At 41.3% G+C, this 27617-nt stretch overlaps 1 protein-coding gene across 1 annotated transcript; it reads left to right on the top strand.

Moving 5' to 3' along the window:
• The first annotated feature begins 21920 nt into the window (after positions 1-21920).
• LOC134286102 (uncharacterized) lies at positions 21921-27191 on the top strand. Its single transcript, XM_062847671.1, has one exon. The coding sequence runs from the start codon at positions 21921-21923 to the stop codon at positions 27189-27191; it is 5271 nt and encodes a 1756-aa protein (XP_062703655.1).
• Positions 27192-27617: the final 426 nt, after the last annotated feature.

Raw genomic sequence — 27617 nt, 5'->3', positions numbered from 1 at the left:
CGCTGCGCTCATGAAGTGGGAACCTGTCACCTGTCAATGAGGGGATAATTATGGCGAGATTCAGAACACGGGTTCGAAACCTTACCATGATTCAATGTGACGCGCCATCTGTTGCTGCCGAATTGCAAGACAAAGAGAACTTTTTTGTTGTGGACAAGATTCAGGAAGGTGATATCAAGATCCTCATGGGCGACTTCAACGCGAAGGTTGGTTCCGACAACTCGGACTATGAGCACGTCATGGGACGCCATGATCTCGGAGAAATGAGCGAAATCGGAGAGATGTTTGCAGAGTTTTGTGGAAACAATGACATGGTGTTTGGGGGATCGCTCTTTCCTCATCGACCAGTGCACAAAGTGACATGGCTTTCCTGTGATGGCGTCACGGAAATGTAGACGAAACCTTCTTGATGTGCGGAACGAACGTAGCGCCGACATTGCGTCTGGCCATCATCTCCTAGTTGGCGAGATCCGACTGTGCATTGCTAGGATCCTTCGACAGGAGGAGAAAATCAGGCGCCCCGGTTCAACAAACGCCGATTGGAAGACGCTGCGGTGAAAAGGTCCTTCGTCGAGGAGCTAGAGAACCGTGCTGCGAATATTCCAGACGGTGGAAGCGTAGAAGATCAATGGAACGCCATCAAGAATGCCTTCATCGCCACCGGCGAGAATAATTTGGGCGAGCTACGCACACGAAGAAAGCAGTGGATCACAGATGATACCTGGAGGAAGATAGAGGAGTGAAGGAACGCCAAAGCCGAGATAGAGCGAGCGAAAACACGAGGAGCCAAAGCCGTAGCCCGTCAGCGCTATTCGGCTCTTGAGGAGGAAGTGAAAAGCTCATGTAGACGGGACAAGAAAGCGTGGGCGGACTCCTTAGCCGACGAAGGCTATCTAGAACCCATTTGTCTGTCCTACACTGTAGTGTTAAGAAGTGGCACCTTGCTAGCACGTCCACCTAAGCCGACAAAGGAATCCGGTCGGTAGGAAAACCGAACCTGACGAAAGCACATCCCGGGCGGGCTGCCACCGGCGTCGTCGTCGTCGTCTCAGTACGATGCAACTTTCTCACCGAGTCATAGCCATTGTAAATGAAAAACCTCTCTTGTATTAGGTGTGTGGTTTGCGTCTATGGCTCCGTAGCAGCAACACTAAGTATAAAGCAAAAGCAACCGAAGCTGTACACAAGACACGGGTTCTGGATTTGATATTTTCGGTTCCTCACACATGCCACTACTTGCTGCTGGCCGTTTCCGTTCAAGTGAGCTGAAAGCATGCGGGATAGTCGAACTTTTCTCGGGAATTGGTCGCACACTCTTAACCGGCGGGGAGGTGGCTGGTGTGCCCCTACCACAAACGATCGAAACCGGAACCCAAAGAACGGGCACAGTAGGGAACGTGCTTCCGGAATTACCGAACCGAACTGCTCCATTGGAATATCAATAAGGCTGAGAGCTATTGAGGCGGCTCGCTCAGGTGGAACCGAAGGGTGGAATGCTGCCAAAAGTGGATTCTGGAGCCTCTGCCCCAGAAGAGTGCTCTGCTGGTGATGTATTGAGTATGCTTGTGGTTTATGTGTTTTCTTAGAATTTTAAGAGAGTGTGTAAACAATTTTATGACTATCTGCAGTGGGAAGGAAGGTCCACAGTTGAGCAGCTCTTTTTCGGTGTCTACATGTTAAACATGAGTAAGCAGCCTAATGGTTGCCGCAGTTTTAATGGCCAAATAAATCAACTCTCTTCATAATTGCTATAGTTTCATTTTGAAGAGGCATATTAGGGCATGTTATATTAATGAGTGATGCTGTTTGGGGTTTGCTTGTTTATTGCGGGCGTAATTGAAAGTTTCAATGTGCATCAAGTATAATTTAAGGATAAATTATATCTGCAGAACTGGATATTAGGTAGTTCGTATGATGAACAACTAGTATAGCTGACTCTTGTCAAACTGGATTCGAAGCACCACCCTAAACCGGGTCCGTCTTTCACAACTTTATCTTTAGGATCTTGTATCATTTGGGCAGGTGTAACTATTTTGGGCATTTGCCGCTATAACTAAGTCAATTCAATACCGATTGATTTGAATTTTTGTACAGAGATGGGAACGCACACTTAGTTATAGTGGCAAGTGCCCAAAATAGGTACACCTGCCCAAATGGTACTAGACCCTACTCATTTATAATTCACATTTCTGATTCAGTGCTTGCATCGATTTTTAACTCTTGATACATGGTGAATATATCTGAACCCTGCTATACTGACCCCATTCGCACAACAGTCCCATGTGAATAGCAAACCCAGCAAAGATGGGACTGTTATGCGAATAGGGGCAGCATAATATTACGGTAATGGTATTGTTATCTGTAATGTTCAATTTATTAGCTGTATATAGTAGGTTACTTAGGTGGTCTGCAAAACAAATTAATTTTCATAAACAAGGTACTGCTCAAGCATCAAACAACCTAGCTTGTACATCGAATCATGGAGCAGTGAACAATATTCACCGACATGTGCTTCCGATACATCTTTCTGCAAGTGAAAAGCCGTATCTAGCAACATTTTCGATGATGCCGTTCGTGAATGCACTTCCTAAGCCATAATCACTCATACGAACGTGAGCTTCTACGGCGCAACTTACCTAACGAATTCATATGTCTACAACAAACAAATCCTTCTAACCACAGTGTGTTCAAACATGTTGGTCGGGAGATTAACTTGGAAATGGAAACAACACGCAATTTGCAGTGACAAAAGCATCACTTGGTAGCTACTACCAAACAGATTGGCGCTCGAGAAGATGTTCTCGAATATAGCTGAAGCCGGACGACTGACTATTTGTGCTTCTCAGTTTGATGATTAGTTGACATCATCATCATCGGTAGGCATTCGTTATATTCAGTGGCGAGCAGGGATGCGTAAATGAAGGATTGTTGATTTATGTTGGCTTTGCTTTGCTGCACTGCATCATATTTTATCCAATTAGGGCAATTGAATTGACGTCGGAGGCGGGAGATTTGAACTAATCTCTATGCAGTGGCTGAGTATGGTTTCCTATTGGACTACTTGCCAAGTACACGCAATCCAACGAACGTGAGTTCGGTTGAGAGCACTTGGGAGTCTAGAGGTCTTCGCACTTCAAAACGTCGTTCAATGAATCAAAGGATCCATAGAACTTAGGGGCTGTCCATTTATTACGTAAGGGAATTTTCACGATTTTTCGAGACCTCCCCTTGTATTTTGTTTTGTGTGAGAGCCCAAATAGTTTTATATGGCGAATAAGATTTCTCAAAACCCCACCTCTTCTCATAAACCCTTACATAATTAATGGACAACCCCTTATCATATGACGTAAGAGGCAATTCAAATGCGGCAGAATGTGGTATCATTTGAACAGAGAAATGAGTGCATTTAAGTGGTAATGTACTCCGTCTATGGGTCAACCGAAGAATTCCGGGAAGAATTGCTAAAAAAAATACCGGAAAAAAAACTTTGGTAGAATCTCCGGGAAGAAGTCTTAATGAAGAATCGGGAGGATTTCCGAGTGATATCCCGGAAAAAACTCCCGGAGACAATCCTCTTTAAGAATACTCTGGAGGGACTTTGGAAACTTTACTTGTAATCCCTGGGATGATGAAATCGCGAAGAAACTGGTAGACATTTCGAGTGAAGTTTTGGTAGAAATTCCCGGTAGTACCTACTCCTAGAGAGATCCCGCTAAGAATTCCGGGAGAAACCCAGGAAAGATCTATGCAAAGAAAATGTAGACCGTTCTGGAAATATCTCGTGAGAAACTTTAAGAAAAAATACAGGAGGAGTTCCAGCATAAATAAACAAAGAACTTTCAGGCAAAAAACAACATTAAGGAAAAAAACCCGGCGAAATATCTGGACTGATAGAAACATCTGGGGAAAACCCGAGAACACTAGAAAAAAGTCCGAGAAGAAAAGTCTTGGAAAGGACTCTTTAAGAAACCCCAAGATATAATATGTAGAAATGCAGGGAGGACTCCGAGAAAAAAATCCAGAGATGAAGGACCCTTTTAAATAATTTCCAGAAATAAATACTGAACGAAATCCCGCAAGCAATTATTGTAGCAATTTTGAGAAAACTTAGACGAAAAACATGATTGGATGACAAACAAGCAGACACTAAGGCCTGAAGTACACAGGGTCAAATATTTGACAAGGACAAAACCTATGAAACAATGTCAGTTTGACATTAATGAAAATTCGATCGAATCAAACAAGATGTTTTAGCCAGAGTTGCACTCTGTCACTATAAATGGTAAGCAAATCGCTGATTTTGATAGTTTGACTGCGATCCAAGTCAGCGTGCGCTCTATTGAGTCACCGTCACTTTCTATGTTCCATCAGAACTGGACTGACCAAGGATGGAAATCTAGTGATCATGATAAGATCTCGAATGTGTCGCGGTTGAAGCGCATCGCTCGATCATAGCAACAACGATAGAACCTTGTCGTCAAGCATTATAACAAATCACGCTCCGCGAAAATTGAATCGCGAGGCATGTGCGGCCATGATGCGATCTTTATCATGCAGATGAAATGATAAATACCAAAAATCATTCACTTTTTGTGCATTCTTGTTGCTATAATATCAAGATATGCCAATGAATGTATTGTTTTCAATTATGAATTCTGTTTAATGGCTCATAAGTGGTTTAAATCCAAATTTACCAAATTTAAATCGTGATGAATAAAATTTATCGCGACTTGTAACATGATCCGATAACGTGTGATCCCATGATAAAGAGTGCATCAGATGCTTTGATTGCCTGTGATCCCACGATACAAGCATCTGATCACGTAGCGGTCTTCGACAAAGTTTTTCGGCATATCCCAGGTTATATTTCTATAGGATCAATTACGTGTTTTTAGGGAAATTGGAACCCCTCAGAAGAAAACTACATAAAACGATGTTTTCCCATATAAACTCCCATACAAACTTCAAACAAGTTTAGCACCGCCCTAATGTTAACGGATTTAGCTGAAAATTTGACCAGAGCATCGTGGCGTCATATAGAACGAAATGAGAAAGGGGCCCATCGAACTTTTTGACATGTGGTTTTGCCATACAAGCTTGAGCCACCCTACCCTACATCCAACGCAATGCATATCAAGATTTATGTCTGGTGGTTTGTAACTAGAAGGGTGCGTCAAACTTATCGCATGTTGTTGGAAGACATCATATAGTATGACCAATGTTCAAGAACGTTGACTATAGAGCGATCAGCTCCGTGACTTGGGCCTGGTGACCATGGCTCCCTAATCCAATCTGCAATAAGCTGAATACCCTCCCTGTCCCCCCTTATTGAAAGAATTTTATGATGATATTAAATATGGCAACATGTTTATTACATGGTCTTACCATTCTTTATCTTACCATACCACCATGTCTACCTCTAGACATCACAATTCTCACAACTTGTAGAATAGGATCCTGTGATTTCAATTTGTAAAATTGTCTGCTCATTGATTCGGTATATTTCACTCTCGCTTCAATCCTCCTTATTGAAACTCATCGTTGAATCCTTTTGAACATCTGCATCAGAAAGCCATTAAGGGCATTGTAGTCGCTAAGGTCAACGGGGTTTTCTTTTGTAGTTCATGCACAGATGCGCAGGGCGTAGCCCGATGGTGATTGCGGATGACTTCAATGCCATGCCGCGGAATGGGGAAACCGTTTCACGAACCGGCAGGGTCAGACCCTGCTAGTGGCGCTGGCCATGTTCGATGTCGATCTGGCTTATGTTGATGCTGAAAGATCCTTTAGCCAGAAAAGAGCGAAACCAACCACCGTGGTTACTTCACAGGGCCCACCTGGCGGATCGCTACAGTATCGACTACAATTGCAGCAGTCAGCGGTCGGAAGAACGGGTAACCTAAACTAAGTCCAAGCCCTCGTAGATTGAAGAGATCGTGCTTAAGTAACGAGATAATTAGGAAGGCGCTCTGCCGTCGCTGCGAGACCTACTCAGTGTAAGCGGAGCCCAGGTGGGAGCGGTGCTTTCGCGTGAATTCTTTGCCACCATACATAGGTAAGTCCATGGGAGACCACCGGCCTACTGATACACTCATGCAATTGCGAACAGTACTGTAAATGTTATTTCGACTTACACTCCCGTTCAAAAACCCCCTCAAAACATGTAATTTTTTTAGGCCCATATCTCTGCCAATTTGTGTCCGATTTCAAAACCCTAGGTTTCATTCAAAAGATAATAAGTCAAAGAAACTTTGAACATGATTTAAAAGAAACTTTTTCAAAAAATTTTGTATGTAAACTTAACCCAAAGTTGCCAAATTTTCTAAAAAATGAATATAAACTAACGGCAGTGTCGCTGGAAGTTGGGTCGACCAAATTTTAAGATGAGAGCGGTAATATGACCCATTTTCTATTAGCTTTCAACTGCTTTTTACAGAACTTAGCTAAAAAATCTAGAAAAAAAAGTTATTAAGTAAATTAATCCTTGATGTCATCGACCAAAAGTTTGGGGTCACCCCTCAATATGATGTATCGGCCAAAAGTTTGGGGTCACTTTCGTAAAACATGGAAATGAGATTTGGTGATATCTTCGTCATCTATAGTTCAATTTTAATTATTTTTGGCTCATTTCAAAGATAATTAACTAAATTTACGTTTGATGTCTTCAACTTAACGTATTTAACGATTTTTGTATATAAAAATGTTATGTAAAGTTAGCACATTTTACCACGCTTCAAAAAATGAGGCAACTTTACGTTAAGTTTTAGTATGTAAATTTCAACAAATATGTGTGGTTCAATGTCTATGCAGTAAGTAGCATTCATTTTGTTTCAAATAAGCCAAGATGAATTAAAATTGAATGAAAGATGACAAAGATATCAACAAATCACTTTTCCATGTTTTACGATAGTGACCCCAAACTTTTGGCCGATACATCATTTTGAGGGGTGTCCCAAACTTTTGGTCGATGACATCAAGGATTAATTTACTTAATAACTTTTTTTCTAGATTTTTTAGCTGAGTTCTGTAAAAAGCAGTTGAAAGCTAATAGAAAATGGGTCATATTACCGCTCTCATCTTAAAATTTGGTCGACCCAACTTCCAGCGACACTGCCGTTAGTTTATATTCATTTTTTAGAAAATTTGGCAACTTTGGGTTAAGTTTACATACAAAATTTTTTGAAAAAGTTTCTTTTAAATCATGTTCAAAGTTTCTTTGACTTATTATCTTTTGAATGAAACCTAGGGTTTATCGGACGCAAATTGGCGGAGATAGAGTAAGGTGGGGCAAAAGTTCGACCATAGTTGAAAATTCAACGCATTTCAAAAAATCGAAGCAGATAAAAATAAACAAATAGCGTGTGGTGATTCTACCGTCCATGAGCTAAAATTTTGCTGAACAAAGTTACGCCAAATGTCTTTTCAATTTTGAGATACAACACTTTTTGTATGTGTGTGTTTTATTCGAACTCTTGCCCCACCACTGGGGCAAAAGTTCGAATCTAGTGTTTGTGGTATTTCGCTAACCGTAGCACACTATTTTGACACTTTGGTAATAAGAATACCTGAAACCACTTAATATTTGATGTTAGAACTGGAATACACTTTAAAATTCGATTTGGATTTTACCCAAATTAGGGTTAAATTTACAACACCTAGAATTAGTAGTTTTCCGTCAAATTTAGATAAAACAACATTTTTTTCAACTTCAATCGAATTTTCTCACTAATTCCATCACTCTTAGAGATAATATGTACATTTTGCAGAATTTTAGGTTTATACATAAAGATGCCATATGATTCGAACTTTTGCCCCACAATTCGAACTTTTGCCCCACTATGTGTAAAATACGATTTCCAAATCTTTTTTGCAAAAAGTTATACATGCTAGAGCATCTTCAAAATATACCTAGTTACGCCCCAAAATGAAATATCGAATTCGATTTCATTAAAATTTCATTCCATGCGTTGGAAGGGCCATCGCATGTTACAATTTTTTGATCGAAACCCAACATTTTGTCATAACTTCTCGAAATATTGATCAATTTTCATAATTTTTGGAGTGAAAGACTCTTTTTCAAAAAGGCTTCGAACAACCTTGACACCCGAAAGAAATAATTTGAATTGAGCTCAAAAACTTCAAAAGAAACTCTTGCCCCACTCGAACTTTTGCCCCACTTTACTCTATGGGCCTAAAAAAATGACATGTTTTTGAGGGGGTGACCCCAAACTTTTGAACGGGGGTGTATCTTAAATACAACGTGTCCAATAAGTTCTCATACAAAATACAAATTTAGAAAATATAATTTTATTTCACATCTGTGATTCATATTTTCAATATCAATGCATGTATTGAGGGGCCACATAATACTGATTACATAAAGCATACGGTTTAGAATAACACTATTTTCTATTTGTTTTTATAAGCCGAGCAGTACACTTCCGATTTCTGAAATTCGTTTGCTCCGGCACGCAAGAAAAATGTTCGAGTAGTTTTTCATTCTACGGTACCTAAGTAGAGTCCATAAGGTTAAATTCTGAGTTTTTATCCCAAGTATTGTACCGAATGAATATACTCAAGCTGAAACAATACAATTTTCTTGATGATATGGTAAGAAATTTGCTAGTAAGCTTCACTTGAGCTGATTTTCTTGAAAATGATCGTTATATTAAATAAAAACATCATAAAACGTAAATTTTAGACAAAATTTACCACAATAGGGATACAAGCACCTTTTAGGAGTGAGAATGTTGTGAATGAACAAGATAAGATGTAGCCATGCTTTTTAACACAATAAATCTAATTAAAACAGGCTTACGGACATTTTTGTTTGATTTACGTTTTATTTTGTACAATATAAAATGGCTTCGTACTCCACCAAGTCTCATATATTTTCTCTTTTGGTCTAGTTACTTCTTGAAATGTTGAGGACAGGAGCCTAATTTATTTCAACTTTAAACCATTAATCGTTAAAATGTGACGAAATACCAAAAAATGGCGTGCGTGCCAGCTGAAATGGACTTACGACACATAAGCAATCAGCAGAGAAGGATAAAAGACAGTTAATTCCGAAACAAATGCTGCATTTGATCAGCGTTAGTTGGCCTTTCAATAAATAAATTCACTTTGAAAATCCTAATTACAGATGTGAAACGAATTAAATTTGATTTTGTATGAGAACTTATTGGGCACGGTGTAAAGCACCTTTAGTTCCTTTAGAAACTGAACCTGAGAATATGGTATATGAACAACATGTAAGGCTATACCAGTTCTACAAGAAAGTCACGGAGAAACCGCTCTTTTTCGATAAATGTCACGGATTAGTCACGATACTCTTTTATCGTTCTATTCGGTGTCGTTAGGTATAGCTGAGCAAAGGCATGCTGATACAGTGATACCTCATATGACAGGGGCAATGTTTTGGTTTTGCACGGACCAGAATATTTTTGGATGTTTTAGTTCGATCATTTGTATGGAATGTTTTCCTAGTTCTTAACTATCAGAAGAAGATTTATAAATAGGCAAGTATAAGTGTAGATATGGCGAAAACCTCGGCGAATTATTGTTGAGCAACAGGCATCCAGGACAGCTTTTCCTGTATTGATTTTGGAAGCGGCAAGGTGATTATTTTTCGCGGTATAAATGCCTTTGGACACCCGCAATCTGCATAAACACGTATGGCACACTTTTAAGCATCAAAGTAACAGCATATGATTCCCGTACGTATGATGTCAAATCTCAATTTAGGGAATACTGATATACCTAGTTACCACAATTGAAGGGTAGCAGTGTGGTTGCGTTTTGCGTTGTTGTTTTTAACTTTATTGGCATTTTTTTTGCGGGTCGATAATACAGAACCCACTATTTTGGTATCGACATTTCGTCCACAATCTTTATCAACCTTTCTCAATGAGACTTTGATTTAATTCAAATTTCTTTAAGAAACGATGGCGATCGCTATCAATATATAGAATGTCTTTAAAGATATTCATAAAGGAACGCAAAGAAGTTTAAAGAAATGGTTGACCGGGTATGCTCACCAATTCAATAGAAAGCAAATATGATAACTTATCAAATTGTTCCAGTTTCATACCAGTCAACCAGAAAAACAACCTCCAAAATCTAATTTCGTTACCAAAATTCAGAATAGAGACATTGTGCGTAGCATACATGAAGAACAAAATTGAATCATTTCAGAACAATGCCAAACTCCACTATGGATCACTTTGCCACGTTATCGTGGCACCGCTCGAAACTAACAGAACGAACGGTACTCGCCACTGCACACGCACGATTGGCATTTGTTCCGCCTGAAACCACGTATCTAAGCTAAACGAATGATGGTGACTCCGCCGATGTGACTGGCAGTTTGGTAATAAAAATATATCATAACGACATTTTTATGCAATTTGGTGCACATCGTCGTCGTCGTCGTACAGCCGTCACCAGAGCGCCGCCACCGCCTGTTATTCGACCGGAATCATCGTGACAGAGAAAAATATTTGGATCGTCGAATAGACAAAAAATCGACAGCTTATCCTATCAATCGAAAGGTAATCAAAAACGAACAAACGGGAGCCTGCCGGCGGCGAGACAAACAGCCGGCTGCTCTACCTGGAGTTGTGTAGCGCCATGAGTGTCCTCTATTTTTTGTCCCGTTTTGGAAATCAAATTTGAAGAATGGAATGCTGTGGATATTCTGAGCGTAATGAAGGAAGATTCACTATTCTTAAGGCACCATCCACAAATTACGTAACGCTCTAGGTGGAGACGAGGAGTACAGTCAAGCGTTACGGTCCATACAAAAATTTTCGGGGTTTCATACAAAAAAGCGTTACGGAGGGAGGGGGGAGGGCGAATAATGTTGATTTTAGCGTTAAGTAATAAATGGATGCTGCCTAAGGTTTTACGAAAAAGTTCTTATCGTTCATGAAAACTACTGGATAACTGCATACATATAAAGTTAGAGTGGACTCGACATGTGGTTGAACACGATGGGTTGAACATACAGGGGATACTCAAAATAACTGGGATAGGTAAAATTTTCACTTTTCAAAAAATGTTCAACTCGCTGTAACATTTCGAAAAGGGCATCAAATATTCTCAAATTTTTACTGTAAGTTTATCAACTAGTTGTGTATCAGTGGTCAAAATTTGGAAAAGATCGAGCCATTCTACACGAAGTTATAAAGGTTCTAGAAAAAGGTATAATTATCCGATAGCCAACTTTGAGCTGTTATATCTCCGGATTCAATGAACCGAATGCAATGAATTTTTGATCATTTATGACTAATATAATAAACTTTGAAAAACAGTTTACTTAATTTGAAATTATTAATAAGAAAAAAAGTTATGGTGGTTTCATATATTCTATGTTTTTTTAGTAAATTTATCTATTTTTCATATGCATCCCATTACTTTTTCAATTTAATGCCAGTTATTTTGTTACTTCCTTTCAAAACATATTCATATTGAAGTCAATTAGAGGGAATTTAAACGAACTATAATTACTATCTTGAATTTTCAAACGATGATGAAGTTTTGGATAAATTGATGGTATATTAGAAAAATAATCCAAACGTAATAATTTTCTTTCGTGTACAGAATTTTAAGTTTAGTCAAAAGTTTTTGATAGCTCATTATATAAGTCATAAATGATCAAAATTTCATTGCATTCGGTTCATTGAATCCGGAGATATAACAGCTCAAAGTTGGCTATCGGATAATTATACCTTTTTCTAGAACCTTAATAACTTCGTGTAGAATGGCTTGATCTTTTCCAAATTTTGACCACTGATACACAACTAGTTGATGAACTTACAGTAAAAAAATGAGAATATTTGATGCCCTTTCCGAAAAGTTACATCGAGTTGAACATTTTTTGAAAAGTGAAAATTTTACCTATCCCAGTTATTTTGAGTATCCCCTGTATTCTGCTCCCAATCGACCACTTTTTCACAGTCCGTAGATTAATACAACCGCCCATCCGTGCCAATTACGTCCCTAATCTCCCATCATCATATGTATAACTGTCACCCGTCAACTCCCTTGTTATATCTGATGCCCTCAATTAATTTATTTTAATTAATTCTCTCCATCGTTTGGAAACTTGGCCAACTTGGCTTCCACTGAAACTCAATTTTCCTCCCTGTTTTGTACTGAACCTTCGTCACTTCGATAACGCCGGCCAGTCGGCCGTCGTCTAAGCGACACCAAGCAAGCATCAGCCAGCATATCCTCCAGTTTAGACGTAATACCAAGAATCAGGCGCGCCGTGCCGAAGCACACGGCACGAGAACATAAAGTGAACTTTTAATGATGCCCCGCAGAAATATGTGCTTAATTCCAGGAATAGGGATTACTTCTTCGCTCTTCTTGCAGAGGGGCTTCATTGCATCCATTCCGCCGGGTTGGCTGGGTTGGTTCTGGTGCACGAGTAGGAACATTATCGCCCAGTAATCGCTGACCATTTTTCGTTTGCACTGTCGGGTTCAGCCGTGCGCCTTTGTCACGTGATTTTATGTTCCCAGATCTCTCTTGGGAAACATCCGGGAAGAAAAATGAATCCTTATCAAACGAAACATTAGCCAATTTTCCTCCAATAGCGTTCTTGCTCTCTATTGCAATCCCAGATATTGTAGGGTTTCGGTCTTGTCATTTTTTGTTCTTGTGCATTTTTTGTTCTGAATGATAGAAATATATATATTTTTTATACTTTTTATCCTCATTACAACTAACATAACAACTTGACTAGCCATTCTCAGAGTATCTTTTAAATTTAATAGAGGACTTAGCTGAACAAATCAATTAGATGACTATCCCCGTAGTTCAGTTCTCTTGTATGAGGCAACATTTTTTTTTTCATTCGGGATTTGCCCAGAAACTGCTCCGAAAAAGCTTCTCCAGGAAATTCATCATTCATTCATTCATGTTTTTTTTTTAAAAACCTCTGTGGTTTTCTCCTTAACCTTCATTTATTCCGGGGTTTCGTCGATGATTACCGTGGGATTTCTGCTGAAATTGCATGAGAAATATATCCAACAGTTCCTCTGGACGCTTCTCAAGGCTCAAAAAGTGCCTTCCGTTTCTCTCTAGATTTTCTCAATAGTTCAATCGGATTTTTTCTCGACATAACACGCGGGATTTTCCCCAGAAGACGGGCTTGGTAGCCTATGCCATTTTTGATTTGTATGCAGAAGGTCTTTAATTCAATCTCTGGTCCGCCTCTTACTTCCTACTTTGTATCATCCCATCTTATTTCTCGAATCCCATCTACATACAACTCGAATATATTGTTTGCCAATTTCTCATCGTAATAGGCTGTTTCCTCACGCATATCTGACAGGAAAAGGTCTACTTTCCCACACCTAATTAACAGTGCTGTAATGATTCATTACAGCACTGATTTGTGTTGCGTAATGAACCATTACAGCACTGTTTTCAGTTTTGGTCAACTTCTTGATGCTTTCTGGACGCAGTTATGAAAAATTGTGACAACTGCACAGTATAATCTATTATGATTAGATTTTTCCTAAACATTTGCTATGAACATCAGTGTGCAGTTTGATGAAAAAGTTTTGTTGAAAACTATCCTCAAGGGCAATTTACGAAATTGCAAAAAACGTTGTACGCAACTCGGTGCAGAACTCGATTTTTTCAGCACTCGGCAAGCCTCGTTGGATAAATGTACGACTCGTGCTGTAAAAATCGTCATTCTGCACCTTGCTGCGCAAACTACTATTATGTTCATAGCGATCGCCAGAACCAGAAACGAGTTGAAAATCCGTATCTTTTCTTTTTATGCCATGGGTTGCGTTGATTTAAAAAGTGCATAAAAAGAGGGAATTATGTGCATTCATTAAGGGTTCAAGGGCACGACACATAAAAAGCGAACACTCAAAACTAATTTGGTTGAAATCGGCTGAGAACTTTTTCCGCAATCGTAGGTAGTCACCGCATCGACGTTTTTGAAAAAACATAATTCCGAGATAATCGCGTTTAAAGTTTCAAGTTTGCATTACGCGCCCATAAGGGACAAAACGCTATATCTTTGCTTGTACTGCTTGGATCTTTATGAAAAGTTGACACAGAATTCTAAAGAACCCATACTTTAAGATAAAAGAATAAAAAAAAACCCGAATTAATCCACCTAGCTGTGATGATGCCTTTCTCGTGCTTTATATGGATACATTTTATAATAGCATGACATCCGATATCACTAGTTTACAAAATAAAATGAAAGTCGTGAACTTCTGTCAACGACCAAAATTTTTGAAGTACAATTTAGCGCTGATTTCGAAACCGCGCTTCAAAAAATTTTAAGTAGAGCAGTTTTTGAGTTTTAGCTCAATATCGAGTTTCACAATTTTTTAAAATATGGTATTTACTAAAATTCAAATATCTTGCGTTTTGTTCATTCAATTTCAAATCTTTTTCCATAAATTTAAAGCTGAATACAATACCATTCGATCATCTGAATACAGGTTTTGCATCAGATTGATGAAATTCAAGATATTGACGAGTTTTTGGGACGATCTCCTTAAATTTTAGCAAAATTTCCAAAAATATTTGATCAAATGTATTTTTTCCAATAAGAAAAAAACAATCTAAAAATTCTTTCTCAACGTTAATTTGACATATCATATGTGGGCGAGTTACAGTAAAAAAATCAGCTCAATTGGAGCATTGATTACGGAGAATGAGATCATCAACCTTGTATGGAAAGTCGAAAAAAATTCCGCTCTACTGTAATTTTTTTCCTTCACGTTTTCGAACTCAGGGCATGATTCTACACCAAAAATGATCATCAGCTTACCGAGTTCAAAAATGCTGTAAACTAGTGTATTCAGTCAATATAAGACAACGCACAGTGGAAAAAATAGGTATAAAACGCGAATAAATTCGATATCTCTGCTCGGAGTGGATGGATTCTAATGAATTTTTGACACAAAATGCAAAAATCTCTATAGTTTCACTATAGCCGCACGATGCTGGAAATCAGTGTATTAAACTCGTTTTACTCCACGCTCTCTTTCTCTCACCTTTTTGAGAAAATCCTCATCTAGGGTAACGGTCGAACTTTGGACCCCTAGAGGACATTAGTTTGAATTTAAGCTAAAATCAAACAGATTCAGAGGGTGTTACACATAATGATGATGTTGGTATGACCGTAAAAGCCGCCACTGTCCGTCAAAAATACCCACAAGGTCATTTCTGGCCGAAAATTTGATGAAAATAACTGATTTTTGAAGCATCAGTTTTCACTATTTTGGACGTCCCAATTTATTTTGGACCCCCTAAAGTATATATTTTGGACACCCGGTGTTTAAACCAACTTGAAACTATTTTCGAAGAATCTGCCACTTGGATATGCTCAATCACATCCTAATTACTTGATTGACAAAGGCTGATTAGACGAACTTTGCAAATTTAATGCGCTAGAATGCTAAAAGTTTTTGTTGACATCTGCAAGTTTCCCCGGCACCACTTTCTCTTTTCGTAAACATGCCGCGACACTTGCACGGATGACGAGATTAATAAAAAATAATTTCAAGGCAAATAATGATATTTCCAGTGGGCAAATGATTGTTGCTCATGCAAAACAATCTAATTTAACGAATGATTCTACAAATTTTAGTCATCTCTTCATTACATCTGTGAAAATTATGATAATACGACCCAGGGGGTCCAAAATATATGGGGGTCAAAATTATATTGGTTACTCTATTCCCGACTGGCGTGCAAAATAAATGACTCATTTAACTCGTATTTGTGCAAAAACTTGCATAGTATCGACACAATTTGACATAAGGTTGGTCTTACTCTTATCGATTGCGTTCCACTTCTGGCAGAGATGCATCTGAAAGTTTTAAAAAATAGGGGATATCGGAGTTATTTAAAGATAATTCAATTTTTAAGGCCGTGCGGTGAGCCAAACCAGCTCCATTCGATACTACGGAAGTTTTTATATAAACACAAATTAAATAAATCATTTATTTTTCACTTCAGGATTTTTCCAAATAGATGAAAACGAGAGATAGTGGGGTAAAACGGGCCCGATACACCGATTTCCAGCATCGTGCGGCGAATGACACCCCCCTTATCTGAAACTGTATAGATTTTTGCAGTTTGTGTCAAAAATTCATCTGAATCCATCCACTCCGAGCAGAGATATTGAATTTATTCGCGTTTTATACCTATTTTTTCTCATTGTGCAACGATCCAAAATTCAAACCAACCAAGTGTCATGCAGCCGCAAAATTTTGAAGCGTCATTCTAGATTTTCAGGTCATCATTTATGAGAACTTAGACCTATTCGTCACTGTTCATACCCAACGTTTATCAGGCCATCAAACAAAGCCACGATATGATTTATCACTTGAACGTTAGTTCTGTTACACAACAGTTAGTATATGGGATCTAAGGCTATTTTCTTGCTAACCGTTTATTAGGTTATCAAAAAATCTGCGATCTGATGTGTCGTATGGTGTGAGTTTGGTTCATTTTTATATTTGGTAACTTCCGGTGGGATACCCGGAACTGATTCCATGACACTATCGGTTGTCTCAGATATGGTCTGAGATTATTTTATTGCTAATTGTTCATCTAAAGCCTGTATCCGCAATAATCGGGACACAGAAATATGGCTGTAACTCTACAATAGATACATCAAAATTGCGCAAATTTTGCCTGATAATATATCAAGATGTGTTCATTTCACCTGCAAAATATCATGTGAATCGGTGAAGTACCTTTTGTTGTAGCAATGAAACAGTAGAACGCGAGCAATTGAATTTTGTACAGCCCCTGGTTTACCTTGTCAACGCTGTAACTTATGAATTTGATAAAGAAAATGACTGAAATTTTGAACACAAACCTCTCAATCTACTTTACTTGCATAGGCAAAATTTCAAAAAAATCGATGCACTATCAACAATTTTATAGTCGAAACAGATATTGGGGCTGACCGTGATTTTAGCCCCTCAGACAACAATTAGTGAGTACCCCTTATTGTTTTGATTGTATTGTTGAAAGTACTACACCAAAGATCATCAAATTTTGCAGGCATAATATAAACATAATCAACTACCTTCTGTGAAAATTTCATGAAAATTGGCAGATACATTCAAAAGTTATGAAGGGGCAAACATCGCACAGAAAAAACATGAAACATTTTCACTAACACTATCCCCTATCAACATCAGTAACTTTCAATCCAATTGATAAAATTTGATGAAATTTTGCAAGAAAGTGTCTCTATAAGTATCATTACTGCTCACAAAGTTTCATAATTATCCTCACAGAACCTTGAATTGTAGCATAAAAGAACCATCTAGTATGCGAATAAAAATTGGTGTTGATTGTACAAAATCTTAAAAACCACGTCTGTTTGTTTCTCATCCACAGTTAAAAGTAATGCATCGATTTTTATGAAATTTTGCACAAATAATAAACATACATCAAAGAGTTCTCACTTAATTTTTGACCAATTTTTATTGATTCACTACAGAGTTACTGCCGTACTTTTGTGTCCCGATTATTGCGGATACAGGCTTTATACCTAATCGCCGCGATTTGATATACATATCGAATGTATGGGTTTGATTCAAATTTACTGTTTAGCCGCTTTCGAAGGCACTTCCGAACCCGCAATAGTACCGAGAAGTATCTAATGTGGTCTGACCCTATTTTTTACTAATTGTGCATCGGATTGTCGATAAGTCGTGTCAGTAAAGGTGACATTAGGCCTGGGGGTAACTTTGGACCAAAAATCAAGAAAGATGTTTCGTTCAAAAAACTAACATTTACCTAAGTGATTATCAAAAGTAGGTAGGGTATGATAGATATAACTTGCGTCAACCATCTGGTGTAGAAAAAAAGTGATCTTTAGTTAATTTTTTAATTAAGAAACAGTGATGTGTATTTTATTGTTAGACATACTACACAAAATCGTTGTTTTAAAATATTCTTTAGAAAACAGAAGAACACCCGGTATGCAGGGATGAGAACACTCACTTGCAAAGAATTCACTTGATATTATATCTGCTCAGAAGCATGCTATCAAAAAATAGTGTATGGAGCACTTTTAGCTTATAGTTTTATCTAAAAGTTTGCCGAATAATGTGAGGGTCGCACATGCATAATAAAGCCGCGACGACAGAGCTATGAAGGCGACTCTCCACGTGGTGAGTGTAAATTACACTCACTCCGTGGAGAGTCGCTTTCGCAGCTCTGTCGAAGATTTGCTAAGCGTGTGCGACCCTTACACTGTTCGTCAAACTTTCAGATAAAACTACAAGGTAAAAGTGCTCCATACATCGTTCATAGAATTTTATGCCCAATTCTGCGAAAAGTTTCAGAGATTATTGTAAGATTTAGTCAAAATCCAAAGGCACGCACAAGCTTACGTACCTAAATAATTTTAGCATTTGATGAAGAATACTTCTATCTTTTATTGAGGATGCTAGTATAATATATTTAAGTGACAACGGATGATTTCTATTGCATCGTTGATAGATGACAATCAATGTGGTTAAATTTTTACGTTTATTTGTCTGTGAAGCTATCTTAAACGGATTTAACACTAATCAGTTGTGCGTAAGTATCAATATATTCAATATTTTTGATAAGCCATCAATATTTTGTGAAATTGAACAATTTTGGTTGATTTTCAATGTTTGGATAAATGTCACCCCCTAGAAGGGGTTAAATTGGGCCAATTTTAATTAAGCTACAACATCGTCAAAAAAAATTTTAGAGCATTTATATCTACACTAGTCCTGAGTTATACCTATATGAACGAGTATACGAAATTTAAAGTTAATTTAGAGCTAAAATATTGTTGTAACGACTTATAAAAGGAAGGACTATACAATTTTGGCCCAATGACACCCCCACTGACGGTACCACATCCATGGGTTAGGTAAAAATTTACATTTTACTACCCGGATCCAGTTCCGGGTAACTACCGGTTGTACCAAATATGGTCTGACACTATTTTCTTGTTAACTGTTCATCCGGTTACCAAAAACGCTGCAAAATGATGTGTCGTATGTATAGTATGACAATTCTGGCGGGACACTCGGAACCGGTTTTGGAACACTACCAGTTGTTTCTAATGTGATCTAAGGCTACTTTCTTGCTAACCATTCATCAGGTTATCGTAAAAGCTACGATTTGATGTGTCACATGCCTGGATTTGGATCACTTTTACATATGGCCACTTCCGGCCACTCAAAACCGATTCCGAAATATTTGCTGGCCGTTCATTAGGTAATCGAAAAAGCCGCTCTTTGATGTGACGCATGTATGGGTTTGGTTCACTTTAAGATTTGACCATTTCGGCAGGATACTTGGATCCGGTTCCGGAACATTACCGGTTCAGATATGGTCTGAGACTATTTTCCTGCTTATTGTTCATCAGGTTATCGAAAATTCCGTGGTTTGATGTGTCGCATGCATGAGTTTGAATCTCTTTTATATTTGGCCTCTTCCGGCGAGACACACAGAACCGGTTCCGGAACACTACCGGTTCAGATATAGTCTGAAACTATTTTCCTGCTTACCGCTCATTAGATTATCGAAAATTCCGTGGTTCGATGTGTCGCATGCATGGGTTTGATTCACTTTTATATTTGGCCACTTCCGGCGGGACGTTCGAAACCGGTTCCGGAACACTACCAGTTCAGATATGGTCTGAGACAATTTTCCTGCTTACCGTTCATCAGATTATCGAAAATGCCGTGGTTTGATGTGTCGCATGAATGGGTTTGTTCCACTTTAATATTTGGCCACTTCCGGCGGGATGTCTGGAACCGGTTCCGGAACATTACCGGTTCAGATATGGTCTGAGACTATTTTCCTGCTTACCGCTCATCAGATTATTGAAAACTCCGTGGTTTGATGTGTCGCATGCATGAGTTTGTTTCACTTCTTTATTTGGCCACTTCCGGCGGGATGTCCGGATTTATCAAAAATTCCGTGGTTCGATGTGTCGCATGCATGGGTTTGATTCACTTTTATATTTGGCCACTTCCGGCGGGACGTTCGAAACCGGTTCCGGAACACTACCAGTTCAGATATGGTCTGAGACAATTTTCCTGCTTACCGTTCATCAGATTATCGAAAATGCCGTGGTTTGATGTGTCGCATGCATGGGTTTGTTCCACTTTAATATTTGGCCACTTCCGGCAGGATGTCTGGAACCGGTTCCGGAACATTACCGGTTCAGATATGGTCTGAGACTATTTTCCTGCTTACCGCTCATCAGATTATTGAAAATTCCGTGGTTTGATGTGTCGCATGCATGAGTTTGTTTCACTTCTTTATTTGGCCACTTCCGGCGGGATGTCCGGAACCGGTTCCGGAACACAACCGGTTCAGATATGATCAAAGACAATTTTCCTGCTTACCGCTCATCAGGTTATCGAAAATGCCGTGGTTTGATGTGTCGCATGCATGGGTTTGTTGCATTTTCATATCTGGCCGCTTATTGGGGTACCGTTCCGGAACACCTAAATGGCCATTTTTGCGGAACGGCTGGACCGATCCGAACCATTTTCAATAGGAAACAATGGGACCAAATTCCCCGTCGAATGAACCGTCGGTCATTAAAATCGGTTGAGGTTTACTGCCAAAAAGTGATGTGAGTTTTTTTGTCCACACACACACATACGCACACACATACACACATACACACACACACACACATACACACACACAGACATCACCTCAATTCGTCGAGCTGAGTTGATTGGTATATGTGACTTGACCCTCCGGGCCTTCTATCAAAAAGTCATTTTTGAAGTGAACATATAGCCTTTCCGGTACACTTAGTGCACGAGAAAGGCAAAAATCGAATTTCGATAACCCCTTAAGTCAGTACTTTAATGAGGAAACTTGGTTCGCGAGAATAGGTCTTGCACGGTGCTCCATTTACCGTTATTATAAAATAAAATATACCATCAAAACCTGAAACGCCATTCTCTTTATTCATCAATCCTACACCTCTGAGCAAATTTTTGAAATCATTGTTGGGCGAAATTTTGAGTTACGCCCTTTTAAAGGCCCTAACCCCTAAAAAATCGTGTTTTCTATATGTTCGTGCATCCACACGGAGAAACGAAAGTACCCGAAATGCACGAATGGGAAAGAAATCGATTATCGCGCCATCTACACGTGAGCAGATGAAACACGGAACCAATTCGACCCACCGTTCGTCGACACCGATAATGGCCCAAAAAAAGGAGAAAAGGAGAAATAGCATGGCTGCACACCTTCTTCCGGGCACCTTGCTATTTAAGGGAAATCGGTGACATGTGTCATCCTCTTTTTTGCTGCAAGATCCATCCAGACGTCATCGAGTGTCAACAAACTGAAGAAATTAATAGTGAATTTGCATGAAGTTAAATTTAAGTTGAAATAAATTAAGTTAGTAGTGAGAAATTAAATCGTCTAAATAAAAGTTAACGCGTGTGATTACTTACCTGTGGAGCGTACCTATTGTGCTGGAAGAAGAACCTGGAAAGAAGAAAAGTTAGTGGTGATACTTACCGTTGAAACTTACCGCTGAAGATCCTGGAACCGCCTCGACTGGTCATCTCTCTCGTCCCGCTGCTCGCTGCGCTATTTGACATCTGGTCCTTCGAGCCGGATTACGTCGAAACTCCGTAAGTCCGGCAGTCCTGTGGCCACGAGTCGCCATCATCCGCCATAGTACCATCTGGAAGGTTCTAGAACGATCGACAACCGCCGCCATAGTTTCTTCGAGAATCGTCCGCCGTGCGACGACCCAGCTGTAATTGAATTTTCAAGGCAATCACATTGCCTCTAGCAGGTAATTAGTACTCCAAACTCCCTATTTCCCCACTCGTGTGTGCTACGCTTGTCCATTCGTTCCCAGAATCTCGTCGGTTGCTGTGATGTCCACCGAACGCCGTATCAAGACGCTCAAGATGCGGCTTAAGAGCTTGACAGCTTCTTTGAGCCTCATCATGACCTTCGTCGACGAATTCGATGAAGAGACGCAATCCGATGAGATACCCGTGCGCTTGGAGAGTCTCAACAGGCTGTGGATGGACTACGGCATCGCACAAAGTGAACTTGAGTCGCTCGATGAAAACTCCCTGGATGCCCACATTAAAGAGCGGACGACGCTGGAATCGTCCTACTATCGGATAAAGGGCTTCCTACTAGCCCACAATAAAGCTCCGTTAAACCAATCCGCTACGTCTCCCACTCATTCAGAGGCGCACTTCCCTATGTCCGCTTCGCATGTGCGATTGCCGGACGTCAAACTTCCGTTATTCGATGGAAAATTGGAAAATTGGCTGGTGTTCCACGATTTGTACATCTCGTTAGTCCATTCTTCCACCAGTCTCTCCAATATTCAAAAATTTTATTATTTGCGGTCGTCGCTATCCCATTCGGCACTTCAACTCATCCAGTCGATTCCGCTGAGCGCCGATAACTACTCCGTGGCTTGGAACCTGCTACTAAAGCATTTCCAGAATCCAGCAAGACTCAAGCAGACCTATGTTGATGCACTTTTCGACTTTTCGGCACTAAAACGTGAATCGGCTACAGAACTTCACAATTTGGTGGAGCGTTTCGAGGCTAATGTGAAGATTCTACACAAACTTGGGGAGCGAACAGAACACTGGGACATCTTGCTAGTTCGCATGCTCAGCACCCGGCTTGATTCAACAACCCGTAGGGACTGGGAGGAACACTCAACGTCGCAGCAGACCGTCAAATTCAAGGATTTAACAGAATTCATCCAGCGGCGCGTCACCGTGCTTCAATCCATGCAAGTAAAGGTCGTCGATACTCCGTCCTCTACCCATATAAAAAGACCAGCCCAGCGTTCGGTTTCGAGTCACGGAGCCAGTCAGGTTAATCTGCGAAAGTGTCTTGCCTGTTCAGAACATCATCCTCTGTATTTGTGTGGAACCTTTTCGAAGCTGTCACTCGAGGACAAGGAAAAGGAGGTCCGTAGACATCAGCTGTGTAGGAACTGCTTGAGAAAGGGCCATCAGTCAAGGGATTGTTCTTCATCAACGAACTGCCGCAAGTGTCGGGGCCGGCATCACACCTTACTGTGTTCGAACAACTCAACCAACCAGCCTACTTCGAAACCAGCGGATCACCAGCATCCTAAAACCACCGAATCATCTCCAAGCCTTGAATCCCCGATTAACTCTGCCTCTGCAACAGTTGAATCCGTCAGTTGTTCTTCCGCCAGCCATCAACAAAAACTCGTCCTTCTAGCTACAGCCATGATTATCCTCGTTGACGACAGCGGCGCCGAGCACATTGGGCGCGCCCTGCTTGACTCGGGAAGTGAGTGCTGCTTTGTAACTGAACGCTTTGCGCAGCGCATGAAGGTCCAGCGGAAGAAAATCTATCTGCCAATCAGCGGAATCGGCCAATCGTCAACGCAAGCCAAACAGAAGTTTTCGTCCACCATCCGTTCACGTGTCGGCGAGTACACCACCACTGTTGAAATGCTAGTTCTTCCCAGAGTCACTGTCGACCTACCTACCACGTCAATCGATACTTCGAAGTGGGAATTTCCACCCGGTATTAATTTGGCAGATCCGTCGTTCGATAAAACCAACCCGGTTGACATCATTCTGGGCGCTGAAATCTTTTTTGAATTGTTCCGTGTCCCGGGTCGAATCCGCCTCGGCGAGCATCTCCCAGTTCTGGTAAACTCTGTTTTTGGTTGGGTCGTGTCAGGGAAGTCCACGGTTAGCGCATCCAGTCCGCCAGTTGTCGCCAACGTTGCCACCGTCGCTGACATCCATCAGCTTATGGAAAAGTTCTGGAAAATCGAGGAAGATGACTCATACAAACCGTATTCCGTCGAAGAACAAGCCTGTGAAGAACATTTCTGTCGAACCGTAACTCGTACTTCTGAGGGAAGGTACATAGTTCGATTGCCGTTCAAGGAAGGCATCCTTGACCAACTAAGTGACAATCGCCGAACTGCTGTTCGGCGGTTCCATCTTCTACAAACTCGTCTGGTCCGTAATCCCGATCTTCACCACCAATACAAGGCTTTCATCGACGAGTACAACGATCTTGGACACATGCAACGCATACACGAATACGAAGAACCGACCACCAAGCGGTTTTATCTTCCGCATCACGCTGTGCTTCGCGAGGAGAGCTCCACTACGAAGCTAAGAGTTGTCTTCGACGCATCGTGTAAGACTCCCTCAGGGCCATCCTTAAATGACGCTCTCATGGTGGGACCAACCGTTCAAGAGGACATCCGATCAATCATTATGCGCTCCCGAAAACATCAGGTCATGATTGTTGCCGACGTGAAGATGATGTATCGTCAAATACTCGTTGATCCTCGTGACACGTCAGTACAGCTCATTGTGTGGAAGCCATCCCCGGATCAGCCAATGGAGACCTACGAGTTGAAAACCGTAACTTATGGAACTTCTAGCGCACCGTTTCTTGCCACTAGGGTGCTGATTCAACTGGCCGACGACGAAGGTTCCAACTATCCAGTAGCTGCACCTGTTCTTAAAAAGGATTTTTACGTGGACGATCTGTTTTCTGGCGGAAAAAACACAGCTGAAGTAATAGTCCTCCGCAACCAGCTAGAAGCACTCCTGGCAAAGGGCGGATTTCAACTACGCAAATGGGCATCGAACGACGTAGCCGCACTCGACGGAATTCCCTCTGAAAACCGAGCTCTAAAGAACTCTGTGGAGCTGGATCGTGATCAGGTCATAAAAACGCTTGGACTCCATTGGGAACCAGCCACGGATTGCCTTCGTTACAAAATAGAAGTTCCTCCTAACCCACCAGACCAGCCACTCACAAAAAGGCGCGCTCTCTCTCTTATTGCTCGTCTCTATGACCCACTTGGCTTAGTGGGACCAGTGGTGACAACAGCGAAGGTGTTCATGCAGAAGTTGTGGACGTTGAAGGACGAAGAAGGGACAACATGGACCTGGGATCGAGAACTACCGAAAGAGTATCAGGATCAATGGACCGACTACCAATCAGGACTACCCAATCTCAATAATCTACGAATCAACCGTTGCATTCTCCTGCCAGAAGCGGAAACCATTCAAATCCACATCTTTGCCGACGCTTCACAGTTAGCTTACGGAACCTGCGCCTACATCCGATCAACCAACGCTGCTGGAGTGGTAAAGGTGTCCCTGTTATCCGCCAAATCTCGAGTAGCCCCCCTTAAACAACTTAGCATTCCACGACTCGAGCTATGTGGCGCATTACTGGCTGCTGAACTATACGAAAAGGTCAAATCATCACTCCAACTTGATGCCAAATGCTACTTCTGGCTCGACAGCACCGTAGCACTTTGCTGGATCAACGCATCGCCTTCTGCATGGGGCACCTTTGTGGCAAATCGCACATCGAAAATCCAACTTGCCACTCCGAACTGCTCCTGGCATCACATCTCCGGTACCGAGAACCCTGCCGACTGCTTGTCCCGTGGATTGACCGCTGACACCATCATCGACTTCGACCTGTGGTGGCATGGGCCGCAGTGGTTAAAACAACATCAGAGTCATTGGCCGATTAGTCACCTAGCATCCGAACAACCGTTGGAGGCAATGGAAGAAGCACGTCGGTTAGCAGCAGCGGCACCGTCATCTCCAGCCGATCCATCGTTCGTGGACGAAGTCGTTGGCAAATTTTCAGATTATTCCCGTCTCATTCGAGTAATCGCTTATTGCCATCGATTCCTCCGTAATTGCCGAAATGCTACCCGTCAACGAACCTCGCTTCTCAACATTGATGAGCTGATGGAATCTGAAAATAGCATCATTCGTTTAGTTCAACAACAAGCATTCAGCCAAGAGTGGAAGCAGCTGTGGAACAATCTGCCGGTTTCGCCGAAGTCCCGGCTGAAATGGTTTCACCCATTTGTTTCTTCAGAGCAACTAATTCGAATCGGAGGCAGACTGGGAAACGCCGTCCAACCATATGATACCAAGCACCAAATACTTCTACCACGATCACATCCACTCTCGCTCCTCCTAATCCGCAACTACCACGAACGTCATCTTCATGCAGCTCCTCAACTTCTCCTAAGCATACTGCGGCAGCGGTACTGGGTCATAGGGGCCAGAAATCTGGCCAAAAGTGTGGTCCACAACTGCATCGTCTGTTTTAAAGCCCGTCCAAAACGCCTGGAGCAATTCATGGCGGAATTACCAGCACCACGGATAACAGCGAGTCGCCCCTTCTCTGTGACAGGAGTAGACTATTGGGGACCGATTCGTCTCAAACCAACACACCGCCGTGCCGCACCAGGAAAGGCCTACATCGCTGTCTTCATCTGCTTCTGCACCAAAGCGGTGCACTTGGAATTAGTGGCAGACTTGAGCACCGCTAAGTTTATTCAATCCCTTCGCCGTTTCGTTTCTCGCCGAGGATTATGTGCTGACCTATACAGCGATAATGGGAGGAACTTTGTGGGGGCCGCAAATGAGCTCAAGCAATTGGTGAACAGCAAGGAATACCGGAAGGCAGTCGCCCAGGAGTGCAACGCTCATCAAATCCGCTGGCACTTCAATCCGCCTCATGCATCGAACTTCGGTGGCCTCTGGGAGGCTGCTATCCAATCAGCCCAAAAGCATTTCGTCCGAGTCCTTGGAACCAACACTCTACCATTTGACGATATGGAAACTCTTCTCTGCCAAATTGAAGCCTGTTTAAATTCGAGACCACTTGTGGCCCTTAGCGACGATCCGACGGACTACGAACCGTTGACACCTGGTCATTTTCTGACCGGATCTGCACTCAAATCAGTCCCCGATGTGAACTATACCGAAATTGCATCCAATCGGCTTACCAAGTGGCACCATGTACAAAAACTGTTTCAGCAACTATGGAAACGGTGGCATTTGGAGTATCTTTCCACCTTGCAACCACGATCCAAATGGCTTTCTCCTCCTGTCCAAATTGAAGAAAATCAGCTGGTTCTTCTCTGTGACGAGAATAGCCCACCGATGAAATGGCCCACAGCACGGATTCATCAAACTCATCCCGGTCCGGATGGCATTGTCAGAGTAGTGACGCTCCAAACACCAACGGGTCGTTTCCTCCGTCCTGTAAACAAAGTGTGCCTCCTGCCAATCGCATCATCCTTCGACCAACGAACGCAGAAACCGAGCCAAAACCAGGATGCACAATAACACCATTCCATCTACCTCGAGAATTCTCCAACGTTATCAACCGCCTGCGAGTACCTAAAATGAAATAATTCAAGGCCTGTTATAAACAGGGACCAGGTAAGCACCTGTCCTTAGTGTTTAAATTTAGTTGAACCCGCTACCGGGTCTAATGTTTTGCAGAAATTTGTCGTCCAACCCGTAATGACGTCTACAAATCAAAACAACGAAGTTCATCGATCAAGCAGAAGGAATGACAGTTCATCGTCGAGAGTCATCGTCATCGTCGTCGAAAGGCTGTCAGAAACAACGTTCCTGAAGGGGCCAGTGTGTTCGTGCATCCACACGGAGAAACGAAAGTACCCGAAATGCACGAATGGGAAAGAAATCGATTATCGCGCCATCTACACGTGAGCAGATGAAACACGGAACCAATTCGACCCACCGTTC

The sequence above is a fragment of the Aedes albopictus genome, chromosome 2 (genome assembly GCF_035046485.1).
Source record: "Aedes albopictus strain Foshan chromosome 2, AalbF5, whole genome shotgun sequence".
In the NCBI taxonomy this organism is placed as follows: Eukaryota; Metazoa; Arthropoda; class Insecta; order Diptera; family Culicidae; genus Aedes; species Aedes albopictus.
The sequence above is the reverse complement of the archived record's forward strand: the minus strand, read 5'-3'. Positions and strand labels throughout refer to the sequence as shown.

Coding starts and splice junctions, on each gene's coding strand:
- LOC134286102 (XM_062847671.1), top strand. CDS start 21,921: ATGTCCACCGAACGCCGTATCAAGACGCTCAAGATGCGGCTTAAGAGC.